This window comes from Rana temporaria, chromosome 2, assembly GCF_905171775.1.
Source record: "Rana temporaria chromosome 2, aRanTem1.1, whole genome shotgun sequence".
NCBI lineage: Eukaryota > Metazoa > Chordata > Amphibia > Anura > Ranidae > Rana > Rana temporaria.
The window spans coordinates 449,358,776-449,374,271 of record NC_053490.1 but is presented as its reverse complement, the minus strand read 5'-3'; the positions used below and the strand labels follow the sequence as shown (position 1 = coordinate 449,374,271).

At 42.5% G+C, this 15,496-nt stretch overlaps 1 protein-coding gene across 1 annotated transcript in view; it reads left to right on the top strand.

The window, feature by feature from the left end:
* The window catches only part of KIAA0753 (KIAA0753 ortholog), a 45,612-nt gene extending 39,210 nt beyond the window's left edge, over nucleotides 1–6,402 (top strand). The window contains exons 16-17 of the mRNA XM_040338477.1: nucleotides 3,458–3,667; nucleotides 5,865–6,402. Coding sequence (XP_040194411.1) covers nucleotides 3,458–3,667; nucleotides 5,865–5,991 — 337 coding nt within the window. The 3' untranslated portion in view covers nucleotides 5,992–6,402. The remainder of the gene's footprint in view (nucleotides 1–3,457; nucleotides 3,668–5,864) is intronic.
* Nucleotides 6,403–15,496: the final 9,094 nt, after the last annotated feature.

The following is a 15,496-nucleotide window of genomic DNA, read 5'->3' as shown; positions in this document are numbered from 1 at the left end:
AAGTAGAAGATCATTTCACTAAAACAACTTTTATTTATTTTTGTCATTTGTATGCTCCAATCTGCCAGGAACTTATGGCTGCCAGTGCCACCTCCATCTCTTAAAGGCCAACTTCAGCTGATATTTTAGTTCTGCGCGGTTAAATCACACCTTCACTATAAGACCGTTTTCAACATATTGTGTGTCCAAAATATAATATGAATATAATATGAATGAAGTTACTATGCTGGAGAAGGGCTCTGTGAAGGGAGAAGCTTGCCAAGGTCACTTGGGGTGGGGTGCCAGCTAGAACACTCAACAGTTGCATTCCAGCCTTGTCAATTGAGACCTTCTTTTTTTTAAGACATTCTGTTAAACCTCCTCGTATTAAGAGAAATGCAAGGGAGTTTGGAACAGCAGTACACGATAAACCTTTGTATCAAATTGGGTAAACATGCAACAGAAAGTTTGGAAATGGTGAGGAAAGCTTATGAAGAAGCTGTGCTATCATCTGCACAAGTGTACTGATGGCACAAGGCTTTCAAAGAAGGACAAGAAGGTATTGAAGATGAACAATGATGAGGACGCCCCTACTTTGTCAAAAATGTAACATAATGTGGATGCAGTGAGGTCTGTTATCAAATGTGACCAACAGCTCGCTATCATAATGGTTGCAGAGGAAACCGGAATTACCAGGTCAATTGTTCATGACTCGGGGTTTGAACATGAAAAAAGTGTGTGCAAAACTTGTCACCTGATCAGAAGGAACAGTCAACTCGTTTGCCAAGACCCGCTGGTCTGTTCGGAAAGAGAGCCTGATTTTTTTTGAGTCAGGTGATCACGGGAGATAAATCCTGGGTGCTTGAGTACGATCCTAAGATGAAGAAAGAAAGTTCAGAATAGCACACCCCGACGTTGCCTCGCCCCCAGAAAGCTCGAATGAGCAAATCATAAGTCAAATCAATGGTCGCTGTGGTTTTTTGTTTGATTCATGTGGAATTGTTCAGAAGGAATTTGTACCTACTGGTCAAACTGTGAATCAAAGTTCTTGCCTGGAAGTTCTTGGTCACTTGAGACAGAGTTTTTCATGGATCCCTCATCACGAAAATGCAGAGTCGCAGTGCATTGGCTGTTTTTGGTGGAAAAACACATCACTGTGCTTCACCATCAACCCTACAGCCCCAACTTTGCTCCTTGTGACTTTTTCATATTCACAAAGATGAAGAAGGGTTTGAAAGGACACCATTTTGGTAGTGTGGATCAGGTTCAAAGAGCCACTTCGCAGGCTCTGAACGCCATCCCACTGAAGGCTTCCAGGGATGCTATGAGGAATGAAAACATTGCTGGGAGCTTTCTGTACATTCATAAGGTGCATACTTTGAAGGAGACAATGTTCAATTGTAGGGTTGTCCCGATACCACTTTTTTAGGACTGAGTACGAGTACCGATACTTTTTTTTCCCAAGTACTCGCCGATACCAATACTTTTTTTTAAATGTGTCCCCAAATGCAGCCATGTCCCCCCACAAATACAGCCATGTCCCCCCCATATATGCTGCCATGTCCCCCCCATATATGCTGCCATGTCCCCCCCCATATCCAGCCATGTCCCCCCCCATATCCAGCCATGTCCCCCCCATATCCAGCCATGTCCCCCCCATATCCAGCCATGTCCCCCCATATCCAGCCATGTCCCCCCCATATGCAGCCATGTCCCCCCCCATATGCAGCCATGTCCCCCCCCCATATGCAGCCATGTCCTCCCCATATGCAGCCATGTCCCCCCATATCCAGCCATGTCCCCCCATATCCAGCCATGACCCCCCCCCATATCCAGCCATGTCCTCCCCATATCCAGCCATGTCCCCCCATATCCAGCCATGACCCCCCCCCCATATCCAGCCATGTCCCCCCCCCATATGCAGCCATGTCCTCCCCATATCCAGCCATGTCCCCCCCCCCCAAAAAAGCAGCCATGTGCCCCTTACCGTACATGCTGCCGCATCCCCGCTTGGTTAATACGCGCGGGGAACATTACAGCTTTGAATAGCTGTAGTCTCTCGCACTGCGTATAGACACTCCCCCTTGCTCGGGATTGGACAGTTCACCCGAGCAAGGGGGAGTGTCTATACGCGGCATGGCGGGAAAGACTACAGCTATTCAAATGAATGCTGTAATGTTCCCCGCCCGTATTAACCAAGCGGGGATGCGGCGTAGCGGCCGGATTCGTTCGGCGGGGGGGGGGGGGGAAGCGACGACGAAGTATTCTATTTTGGTATCGGGGGTATTTGCGGGAGTACGAGTACTCCCGCAAATGCTCGGGAATCGGTCCCGATACTAGTATCGGTATCGGGACAACCCTATTCAATTGTAACATTTTTCAATAAAATAGTTTTAAAATAATCATGCTGATTACTTTCTGGACACACCTTGTATCTAGTATATGTATTATATATTCATTTGTGTTATTTATTTTTAAAACGTATATGTAGAATATATGTGTATATAGGTTTCTGGATACATGACTTCTTTACTGAAAAAAAAATTCTACCAATATCTACAGAATTATTAATATATCTGCCTGTTCCATGCAAAGATGTGGCCAGAATATACCTTCTGGCAGCCTGTGTAGCAAGGTCACCTTAAAAACTTCAAACTGTTTTTTGGGTTACTCTTGCATTTAATGTCAGCTGCCATTTTTTATAGGTTATTTACTTGCACATCTCAAGTTATAGACCGTGTCATGTGCATCAAGACAGGTTTACTGGCCATCATGCCAGCATGCTTCACAGCTGAAATGAGAAAGGTTACTTGGGCCGTTTCATTTCACTATATTTTCTCACACATTTACATGCGGATCAAACTGTCCTTAAACTATTTAGAATGGTCAGCTGTGTTTACAAGGTTTAAATGTAAGCTGTGTTTTAGTTTGTCCCAACCCCTGCCAACGTCGCTTTTGTTGGACAGCTTGGTCTACATGTATACTTAGAAGAAAGTATAAGTAGAGGCAAGTGAAAGTTTTGAAAATGGAATTTCTATAATGAAAACTACAACTATAAAGTCTCCCGTATGACAATCACAAGTCCCAAATTCAGTTAGTGTGCTGCGCAAGCCTGATAAAGTAAAAAAAAAAAAGTAAATTCTTCTTTGTGTCTCACATTCTTCCCCTCCCAGACACTGCAGCTCTGTTGGGGTTAAGAGTACCTCGCTAGCGGTCGAAAAGCACTGCGCAAACAGCGGTAAAGCGACTCTAAAACAAGCGGCACTTTACCGTGAACACACAGGTGGCCCCAGTGTGAAAGGGGTCTTAGTAACTTGAAGATAAGAGCTTCGTTAGTGCTCTTATATGTTGTGCATATAGTGCTCTAAAACTGGGGTTCCACTTTTTCTTATTAAAGTGGACAACTCCTTTAATGAACTGTGAATATTGTCTCCTATTCAGTACACAAGAACCGTTAATTGTGTTTTCTCTATTGTAGTTCACTCCAGATAAATAAAGAAGAGCTATCTCGATCCCCTCCTCACCATTTTATTCAGCCTTCATCATCACAAGCTAAAGGACTCAGGATCTCTGTTCCTCATCAAATGCTACAAAGTATTCAAAATTATACAGAAAGATTTGACAGACACCTTCGGCTGACATCTCATGAGGAAGTGGGTGCATTTAACCCATGGCACATTGCTGAGAGGTAAGTGATTAGTGTAGTAAGTCACTGTAAGTCATTGGCAGGATAGCTATAAGTTATATTTTAGAGGCTGCTCGTTGTTGGTTTGAAAACCTGAATAGAAAGAAAAATTGTGATGAACTTCGCGCCCTGCTATTTTTAATACAGCATAAACATCATAAAGTGCAAAAATAGTGCAAAGTCATGAACGTCCAGTAGATGTCCCCAGATGAATATTAACCATAAGTGAATGTGCAAATATATATGATAATTACATGAAATATATTGCCACCCAATGTTTCCAGTGGATAACAAAATTTGAGGTGCAGTGTCGAAAAAATAATAATATTAAAAAAGTCCAAAAGCTTCCATCAAATAGTTTCCAATGGTGCACATGATTTCATTAATACAATATAGTGACTAAGGGCCAGATCCACAAAGAGCCGCCGTAACGTAAAAATTCCCATTTAAGTTACACCGCCGTAAAATTTCTACCTAAGTGCCCGATCCACAAAGCACTTACCTAGAAATTTTCGGCTGTGTAACTTAAATCCTATTTTCATGGGGCGAGTCCCATTTAAATTAGGTGCGCTCCCGCGACGGACGTACTGCGCATGCTCCCGACGTCATTTTCCCGACGTGCATAGCGCGGTTTTACGTTACGCCGAGTTTTGTGAATCGCGCCGGGTAAAAAAAGTTGCGTCGGGGAAAAAAAAAAGATACGGCGGGGAAAAAAAAATAAAAAATAACAGCGTCGCGGGTAAGAAGGGTCTACTTTTACAAGGTGTAAACAGTTTACACTTTGTAAAAGCAGCCCTAATTTTACGATTGCAAACTAAAACTTACGGAGAAAAAACGAAGCTGAAAAGCTTTGTGGATCTCCGTAAGTGCTAATTTGCATACCTGAAGCTGCATTTCGACTCGAAATGCCCCCAGCGGCGGATGCGGTACTGCATCCTAAGATCCGGCAGTGTAAGTCCCTTACACATGTCGGATCTTCTGCCTAACTATGGAAAACTGATTCTGTGGATCAGTTCCAAAGATAGAAAACAGGGATACGACAGCGTATCAGTAGATACGCCGTCGTATCCCTTTTGTGGATCTGGCCCTAAGGGTCTTCCTCCACCAACACCGGTCTACATGCTACTCACAGTTTGGCGTCCCTGCTCCCACTTACTTTTGTATTTTATGTGTACTCGTATCAAGTGGAATTTTTAGCGCTATTTTTAATCAATTTAATATACGTACTTCACCATGGGGTATTGTTTCTTCATTATATTTTCTTACTCGTGTCTGGAATTTTGGTGGCTTTTGATCCGATTTGCCCTTGGAGGCTTCCCTGCTGAGTGGGCGGCAGGACAGTTCTGCATGGATCCAGAGCTGCCTGAATTAACTTGTCATATTAGCAAGCTGGTGATTGGTTTCTAGGATGCAGAGCAGTCCTAGCAACCAATACCCAGCTTGTCAATATACAAAGTTAACACAGGCAGCTCCGGGTTCTCGTCCTCCATCCCAAACTTTCCTGCCTTCCGCTCTGTTGTGTGTAAGATAGGAGAGTAAAGGGGGGAGAGGATACTGATGTGGGAAGGGAAGTGTGGTGGGGGGTGCAGAGGATTCTACTGCGGGGAGGGACACTACTAGGTTGGGGTGAGATGAAGGAGCAGAGGACACTGAGATTGGGGGATACTACTGTGGGGGGAGGCGGTAGACAGTAAAGGGTGGGGTGGGTGAAGTGAAGGGAGGACACTACTGTGATGGTGGGACTGTGAGGTTAAGTTGGGGATTTTGATGTGAAAGGGGACTGAAGACTGGGCCGATTCACACTTGGGTCGCACAGGAACGCGGAGCATTTTTATGTGCTGCAGTGTTTTTGTTTTGATTATACAGTAAACGTATATAGTGCATAGTCAGTCGGTGGAAAGTATGATTACTGGAAACTGCTTTATGGGTTAACAAGAAGGATTAAAAAAACTAAAACTAAAATGGAGTTTGCCAATAAAGATAACTGTCCCCTTGTGCTGTAAATTAAGTTTACAGTGCATTAAAACGTCAGCAGTGTGAAAGGGCTCTTATGTGCTTGTAAAAGTTTTTACTTGAACTGTGTGAATATTAATGTGTACATTGTTTTTTCTTTAGCCATCTACCTTACTTTATCTTCACTAATCACATGGATGGAATTCATAACACTCTTCTGTAATTCCCTTTATTCATTGTTTTACAGCTTGGCAGAAGAGCTCATGAATGATGCCTTAGGTGAAGTAGCAGCAGAGCTGCATGGCCTTTGTGATGAGTACGCTGAAGCTGTCTTTACTTCGGAGTTTATGGAATCGGCAGAAAACAACCACTGATTTAACTGGTTACTTTGTTGTCATAATGTTGCAGATCACTACAATGTGTGTGTGTGTGTGTGTGTGTGTATACACTGCTACCCCTCTGCAAAGCAAATGAAAAAAAGGAAAGGGTTTCTCTCTTGTTAGCTTTAGCAGCTTGTCATGGCTTATGTACCAGCTTTGGGGTACAGAACAGTTTGGAGGTAACAGAATAATTTTATTAGCACCTTAGTGCAGGCACCATGTAGTGTCTTTTATGAGTGAGTTAAAAAAACTTTTATGAGTGCCAAACTTCCACAACATTCATATTTTATGTTTGAATTTAGTCTAACTTCCCTGTGGCATCACAGTCTAGTGTGGGTACCTCAGTAACACACAGTGGAGAACTCTTAAAGGGGTTGTAAAGGTAAAAAAAAAAAAAAAAATCATAATAAGCATCCTTTACCTGCAGACATTCCTCTTTTCACTCCCTAATTGTTCGTTTTTGCTCAGAAGTTGCTCTATTTCTTCTCTGTTCTGTTCACTTCCTGCTTGTCTGATTTTACTGTCCACCGTGAAGGGAGGCTTTACTGCGGTGGTCAGTAACGTGCTCACCCCCTCCTGGGAACTACATCTGTGTGGCAGGACGCTCTCTACGTGTTAGAGACTTCAAGGAGGTGTGAATTACTGGGCGTGCCGCAATTCATACTGGGAAATGTAGTTCTTACATGAACGAGCGATGCAAACCAGGAAGTGATTGAGAGAACAGAAACTAGAATGCCAGGGGTGATATAGATGAAGGAATTTTAATAGGTATTTACTAGTTTTTTAACAGAATCATTACACTATTCTGTCTGTCTACCTTGCAGACATTAATTTTAGGCAAAATGTTTTTTTCCTTTACAACTCCTTTAAGCATCTATGATTGATTGTGGGGTAACAGGTGCTTTGGGGATTCTACTTGGAGCTTAGTTATTGAGCATTATGTGTGATTGGTGGTATGTGTGTGTAATTTTTGCATGATCTAAAGTATCACTAATAGTTGGCTCTGTCCAAAAAAAAAATACCCCCCCCCCCCCCTTTTCAAACCGTTCCTGGAAAATTGATCATCAATGCTTTTCTAGTCTTCTGTGGCCAAACCAAAGCATTTCCTGGGGTGTTGGCCCCATTCTGCACGTTGTATTTCCTTCTGCTAGCTAGAGGATGAAGCTGTGGCACTCAGCTGTCAGTCATCCAACACACCCAGAAGGTTGTCAGATGCTAAAGGATCTTCAGCATCCTGTAGCTCTTTAACATAGTGAAGAGTAGACTCAATGCTGGACAGGTAAGTAAACGGAAGTAAACCTATCCATAAAGCAGTTTAATTTCCGGCACGTGCTGGAAATGTAACAATACTCCCATTGGTTGTGCTCTCAACCAAACTGTCAAGCCATCCAATGGCTGGTGTCTAAACTGATCACATGTGAAGCATAATGGCAGTTGTAGATTACACAGGGGCAAATATGGCAGCTTCCTTGGCTGAAAACTATAGAAGGGGTTTACTTACACTTTAATGATTTGTTTTGCAGGGGTCAGAGCTGTTTTACACCGGTTCATGTGGCATCACAAGTCACACTTTAAATGTTGCCATCAAATAACTGTGAAAAATGCCTTATTTTAGAGAAATTTGGCATTTCTCCTATCTTTTAATTTTGAAATATTGCTAAAGGAGTTTTTTTTTTTTTTTTTTACTTGTTTTTAAGCTAGGACTGCTGTTTTGTAATTTTGTATTCTACTTTTTATGTATGATCTTCTCTATAAATGCTACCTCATCAGCTACAAGTTTTCTATTTATTTTTGTATTTGGTGATCTAGCAGCCATGGTTACTGTGGTCAGCACAGAGAACAGGCACGATCAACCAGGTATATTACATACAATGGGACAAATAACACTGCACAAGCACTATGCGGTTTAACATGCTTTAAAGCAACAGAATTTCCTTTTTTTGGGGGGGAGGGTTACAACCTCTTTAATATTAGTGCAGCGCTCATAATTTTTGAATGTCGCACCAGGATCATGTCTTGGCTGCCTCAACAGTGTCCATATCTAATTCATCTGTAAAGTTCCATTTACAGTAAGGGCCACCCCTTGAAAACCTAAAACTCAAGAACATTAGGCCCCACCCCTTTAGAAAATTCAAATGTAAGGCTTCCTTCTATTTTATGTTAGTAGATGGTACATTTCCCAGTCCTTCTTGTATTTGTCACAGTAAAGAATCCGGCAGGGAACGAGAATTTCAAATACAACTGGTAGGGAGCCAAGACATTATTTGAAGATGAAAGCTTATTGCCAAAGTTCCAAAGAAATACAGAGCTGTTGGGCGTGGTAACTTTCTGTTACTTATACAAATCTGAAATATTAGTCTCTTTCTGGTGTATTTTTTGCATAATGAAGTCTCTGGATCACATGATTTTTGCATAGGGAGGAAGTATTCCATCCCTTAGAAGTAGCGACCATGACATGCCCAGATATGAAAATCTAATTTTTTCTGAGCCCTTGGGATGAAGGATCAATCCATCTAAAAATAGGATTTTTGTATTGGTCATAAAATATTTTTCTTGGAGTCCATTGAGGGACAAATGATTTCAGATAATATCAGATTGGTGCGGCGCTTACTACTAACCAAAAAATAAACTAAAGGTGCCTGCTATAAATTTATATGTGCCATCATATAAATATAATCATACGTGAATATAAAGTGCCATAAAATCATCCAACTGTATCCAACCATTCCACAGGCGCTTAAATAAAAGCGATTGGTGCTCAGAACTTCACCTTCTTCTATATTCCGTTTGTGCAATTTACTCCGTGCTCCCCTCCTTTTCCACCACACACCAGAAGTATAATGACCCCTTATGTAACATAAGTAGGTCATAAGTTGCCATACATAGGTCTCAAGCACACTTTTTAATAGGTACTCTCTCCGCTCCACTGGATCCGGTATCCCCACGCTATAGGAAGGTTGTCGTACTGTTTCTCTTGGTTATGCATGCGTGTAAGGGAGAAGAGAGCCCAGAGGCAGCCTCCAATAGCATAATTCGAACAGCTTCACTCTAACACAAGGTAATCAAGATGGCGACTTCTTGATTACCTTGCGTTGGAGCGGAGCTGTTTCAATTTGAACATATAGTACAGTTGGGTAAGGATTTTATGGCTCTTACATTCACGTATGATTTGGCTAGTAGTAAGTGCCACACCAATCTGATATTCTCTTAAGATTTTATTCTCTGATGAGGGGAATAATCAAGATGCAGGCAGCTACATAGAGCTAAGTTTTGATACACCATAGCGTGAAGTTTGTGTGTATGCGTGTGAACATACCTTCACAGTGTTTCCAGTCCAAATACTGAATACCTCAAATAGGGGTGAAGTAGAAAGGTCTTTGCAGTTTAAAAGACCTTAGGCTGGAGACAGCAGGACGACTCTCCAACACACTGCATAAATAAGGTCCGAAAATACCCCTTGTTATTCTGAGGTGACAGAAGGAGACTGAGGTGCCTTAAAAACATGCTCTTCAGAGATGGAATGTTTAGACTCCGAGACAAAGATGATCACAGCAACCAGTGGTCTGGCCTATTCCAAGGGCTCAGATGGTCAAAGATGGACTATGCAGGAGATGGAGCTGGGGCTTGCTTAGGGACTGATTTACTGAATATCTTGAGGATACTGATTGCAGTAGATGCTCCTGACAGCAGGGAAGGGGGGCTAAGTCTTATGCCCGTACACACCATCACTTTATGTGATGAAAAAAACGTCATTTTCTGTGAAGTAAAAAATGACGTTTTTGAAACTTCAATTTTCAAAGACGAAGTTGCCTACACACCATCGTTTTTCTCACAATGTTCTAGCAAAGCGAGGTTACGTTCCACCACGTTTTTCCATTGAAGCTCGCTTCATAAGTAGCTTCTAGGCATGCGCGGGTGTAAAAACGTCTTTTTAAACAACGTTTTTTGCTACACACGGTCAATTTCTGTGAAGTAAAAAACAACGTTTTGAAAAACGACACATAAAATTGAAGCATGCTTCAATTTTTTTTGGTCGTTTTTCAGAAGACATAAAACTACGTTTTCTCCCACACACGGTCAATTAAATTGACGTTTTTCAAAACGTCGTTTTTTTAGATCGCATAAAGTGATGGTGTGTACGCGACATTAGAAGACATAAAACAACGTTTTCCCCCACACACGGTCAATTAAAGTGACGTTTTTAAAAACGTCATTTTGTTTTCATCACATAAAGTGATGGGGTGTACGGGGCATTACCCTCTTGAGCTGAGGGAGCCCTCAGTGATGCAGACACTAAAATGACAGGCTTACCAGATTCCAGATTGCAAAGTAGTGCCATTATTCACCAGAGAGAGAGTCAGAGACAAGGCAAACCCTGAAGGAATGCCACTGCTCCGGAAAGTGCTCCACGGCTAACTTCTACAAGTACATGAACTTCTGAAATGTGCCACATTGCAGAGCCCAGTGACTGAAGGTCCCATTCCAGGCTAGCCCTGTATGTTCAGTCTAATGTGGTTTGGGTTTGGCATTCCAATATCCGGATGAGGAAAGATCAACTTAAGCAGCAATGTGGTGAGGAATCTTAATTGAAGGTGATGGAAGAAGAATCCAGAGAAAGAAAATGTAAACCATTTAAAAAAATTGCCAGCAAAGAATGGGGTTCGACTTCTCAGCAGAGTGGAGAAAAAGTCTCCATCCCTGTAGCGACTAGAGAAAACAGTTGTGTTGGGCAGGAAAAGGGGTTGTCTTTGGGCTGGCCTACAATTTTTGTGCTTGACAGTGTCCAAACCTGTAGACGGCTGTATAACCCAACATTTTTGGTGTCACTCAAAAAAATAAAAACAACAAAACAATTTTAAGGGAGTAGAACATTCCTATTTTTAGGAGGACCAAACTTTTATCCCAAGGGCTCAGAAAAAAATTGATTTTTGCATTTGGGCATATCATGCCCGCTACTTCTCAGGGATGGGCATGCAGAAATCATGTGATCCAGAGACTTAACTTTTCAATAAAAAGTCAAGATTTTCTAATCATCTTCTTTTTTGTAAGAACATTGTTTTGTAAAAAATGATTAAGCTTATATTTATAAAATAACTTATTTAACAAACATGCTGGGTGTGTGTTTTTTTTTTGATAATTGTCACCTTTTTATTAATGTGGTTTGTCATTTCATCAATGCGTTATATGACAGTGAAGGTGTTCTGGACTGGTTTGTGGAAACATGTTGCCCAGAGCAAAAATGTAGATCCATTTTTCTAGTGTGTAATCTGTACCAATGAACTTGCATAGCATTCTAATTGTTTACAGGGAATCTATGGGATATATTTATGGAAGCTGTCTTTGATTTTTTTTTTTTATTCAATCATTTGCTTCCAGAAGATTTTACACCCTTCATGACCAGACCATCTTTTGCTATTCGGCACTGCGCTACTTTAACTGGTAATTGCGCAGTCATGCAACGCTGTACCCAAATAAAATGTATATAATTTTTCATACAAATAGAGCTTTGTTTTGATCCCCACTGTTTTTTTTTTTTTTTTGTTGTTTTGCTTTGTTTTTTTTGCGATAAACGATAAAAGCCTGAAAATTGTAAAAAAAGAAAATATCCAATAAGAAAATCCAATTTTTTCATAAACTGTCCAAAATGTATTCTGCTACGTGTTTTTGAGACAAAAAATTCCAATAAGTGTATATTAATTGGTTTGTGTGAAAGTTATAGCGCCTATATAGTGTGTCTATATACTGGAATTGTTTTTTATTTTATACTACTAATGGCGGCGATCAGAAACTTATGCAACTGCACCTTGGGGTGGGGGAACTGACTAACTGCCTCTGACACCACCAGGGATGTTAATACAGTGATTAGTAATAATAATACACACTATCACTGTACTTATGATATTGGCTGGGAAGCAGTTAACATCTATGACGATCATGGGATTACATATGTGCCTAACTATATGTAATGTGTGTACAGTGTTCTGCTTTTAATAAGAGACTTTTGCAGAGAAGAGAAACTGACCGATCACTCCCTCTGTACAGAGCTCTGTCTTGTTTATAACACAGAGCTCTGGGCTGTGATTGCACATAGCTGATCAGCAAGTCCTGGCTGTAAATCATTAGCAGAGACTTGCTGACAGGCTCCTGTTGTGTATAATCACAGAGGGTGGGGGGCACATCTGTGTGCACCCTAAACCCGTGAGTAGGCAGCGATATATAGGTGTGTCTCTTTGCCTACAGCCGACCCTTGCCTGCAGTACATTGCGGGCGGATGGCAAGTGGTTAAAGATGCAAGCTCTGGCACTAAACCCTAAACCAGGGGACGGCAAGCCGTGGACCGCACTTGGCCCAACACCGCTTAATGTCTGGCCCGTTATTGCTGTGATTACCGTATTTATCGGCGTATATCACGCACCCTAACTTTAAGAGGGAAGTTTCAGGAAAAAAACTTTCCACGGCACCCTGCGTATAACACGCAGGCACAGTTTACCCTCTATTTTCAGGGTAAAAAAGTGAGTGTTATACGCCAATAAATACAGTAAGTAACAGGCACTTGACCCGCTGACATTTTCACCGCTGTCCTCCTTTATTGGACAGTGGCAAACGGACGGTATCACAGGGCTGGATGGGTGCGGGAACCGCTGGAGTTAAAGGGGTTGTAAACCCTTGTTTTTTTAAACAAACATCCGCTGTGCAGTTCCTTTTGCACAGCGTGGCCCCAATCCTCCTGTTCTGGGGTCTCTCAGCAGCACTGCGGGCTCCTCCCCCGATCGAGTGTCCACGTTGGAGAAGCGCTGTCCTTGGTGGACACCCATGTGGGCATACTCCCGAGTCCTGCATCTGTGTCAATTCACACAGGATGCAGGACTTGGTGCCACATCATTGGATTTAATTGACAGCAGCGGGAGCCAATGGCTGCGCTGCTATCAATCTATCCAATCAGGACATGAGACACCAACTAGTGCTTATTCCCGGCCGGAGAAAGATCGGGGTAAGGTAAGTAAAACAGGGGCTCGAGGGGGCTGCAAAGAATGCATTAAGGTGAAAAACCATAAAGGTTTACAACCCCTTTAACTGTTTTACATTAAACAGCAGGTGATTTGTTGCTGGGCAATCCTAACTTCAGCAGTTAACTTCAGCAGTTCTTGACCTCATCCAGACCTGTGATGCAGATCTCTGCTCTTCTGTACACCTGTGTAAGGTAGGAGAGTTCTACCTACACAGTGTGTGGGGTGGGGTGCAGGGGGGCAGAGGACACTGCTTTTGGGGGTACAGAGGACACTGCAATATGGGGGTGTCCTTCTCCCCTGGGGACAGGGACCTCTTCTCACTTGTGGACAGGGACCCCATTTTCCCTAGGGACAGGAACCCCATCTCCAGACCATGCTGGCTGGTAGGGCTGGCGTCCACCACCCTTGGGTGCCAGGATGGGGAGGGGGCAGTACAATCTGAATTCCCCAGCCACACGTTTCCTTGGGCTGAACTGGCTTTGTAGTAGTGAAGCACCTTAAAGTGAGGCAAACCTGTAATGTTATTACTGTTAGGATTATTATTATCTTCATTTATTAGCAGGTGAATTCTGCCCTCCATGCATTCATTCATTGAATCCGGCCTTTAATTGGAAAAAGGTTGCTAACCCCTGATCTAAAAGGTACATAGGTATACTATGTGAACGGAATGCATAAAACACATAGTGGGGTTTTCTCAAAATTAACTGTGGCAATACTTTTTAAAAGTGAATCTCTATCCAATTTATTATTTTTGCTAGTAGGGAATGATTAAAACGCCTGTCAGTTTTGTTTCTTACTGTCTGTGTCTCATCTATGAGGTTTCCCTCTCTCTCAGGTTAGGGGAAATCTCTGACAGTTATCACCAGACATGGGGTCCCCATTGGTAGATTGTCCTCACCTTCTGTTCTGGTGACAACCATAACATTTTGGATCACTTTCTTCCCAATGACAAAGGTCACTGGGACAGGCAGAACAAATCTCCCCCAGTGGGGACAAAGACAGCAACTAAACCTAATATTTCCCTACTGTATTCAAACACATTTTTGGGTTATAATATACTTTATGTATAATGGCTAAAAACCACTAGGTGTCACTAAAGAACTGGTCATTTTTTTATTTATTTTTTGTTCTTCGTACCGGTTATATTCTTCTAAGCCTTTACAATAACACTCAATACACTGACATGCATTTACATCTACTTTAACGCTGTATTGCAGTGCATCCTCTTTTGATTTCTGTTTGGACGTCTCCTTCCAACACACATTACAGCGTGTTGAAATGCATGTTGCTTCACTTCAACCAGTCCAATTTTTCAAATTTTGTTAATCGCGATTGAAGAAAAACGCTTACAGTTAAATCCTTTTTTCAAATCTATTGAGGGACAGAGCTGGATAGTAAGAAACTTTGGGTTATACTGCTGTCTACAGGAGACATGGACATAAGGCATAAAGAAACTGAAGGCAAGCCCCTTTTGAACTATAACCCCTAATATCTGACAACTGCACGGTTGTAGCAGAGAAGTCAGGGATAAGCGGGGTGATTTAAGAGGGTGGTGTAAAGTAGGGGAAAGCAGAGCTGGCCAATAAGGAGCCAGGGTTACATAGTTATTTCTTGGACAAAGTCCAACTGGGACCAATGAGGAGGATGAACAGGGGATAAAAAGAGCCAGGGAATGGGAGGAACAAGGGTTAAGATGGGTAGGGAATTCTGAGAATCGGGCCCAAAGAGGAGTCAACAGATAGGAGTGAGGGGCCACAGAGTGAGAAGGGCAAGGGTATTGAAAGGTGAGGGGAGATGAGAGGAGCAAGGGTCAAGCTGGAAGGGGGAGGGGTAACATTGAGCTTTGGACGGACAGTAGGGGGGGGAAAGAATGAGAGAGACACAGAGAAACCCAACTCGTTTGGGGAAACAATTCACCAGGGGAAAGGGCGAGACTGCATTTCAGAGACCGTAGATCATGTCTGCACATAAAATGACTAGAATGCTCCTGGCGCACTTTTTGAGGGGTGATTTCAATGAGTCCAAACCGTGTTTTTAGAAAACATTCTACATGAAACTTCACAGGCATGCAACACAACATCATCAGCCCCTGCCGACTTCTGTGCTGTCACCTATAACCTGACCTGTACACATACATTTTCCCTGGAAAAGCTAAGGGAGGCTGTAAAAATTACTTTTTTTTTTGTTTTTCAGCGGGAACATGGGGGAACGCAGTTCCGGAAACCTCCAGCACTGAATGTATGTAATAGCAAGGGGTTCCGGGGTGTGCTGGAGGGTCTATTGATGCTGGCTGCCAGGGTGTTTAGTTCACCGGAGGGGATCTGTTTTTGTGTGAGGGTATACTGTTGCTGGTAGGAATCTACTATTGAGGGAGAGATCTATTGTTACTGGCTGCCGAAGAGTCTATTGATGCTGGTCACTGGGAGATCTGTTGTTGCTGCTGGGGGTCTAATGTTGCTGGCAGTGCTGTGGAGTCGGAGTCGGCAAAC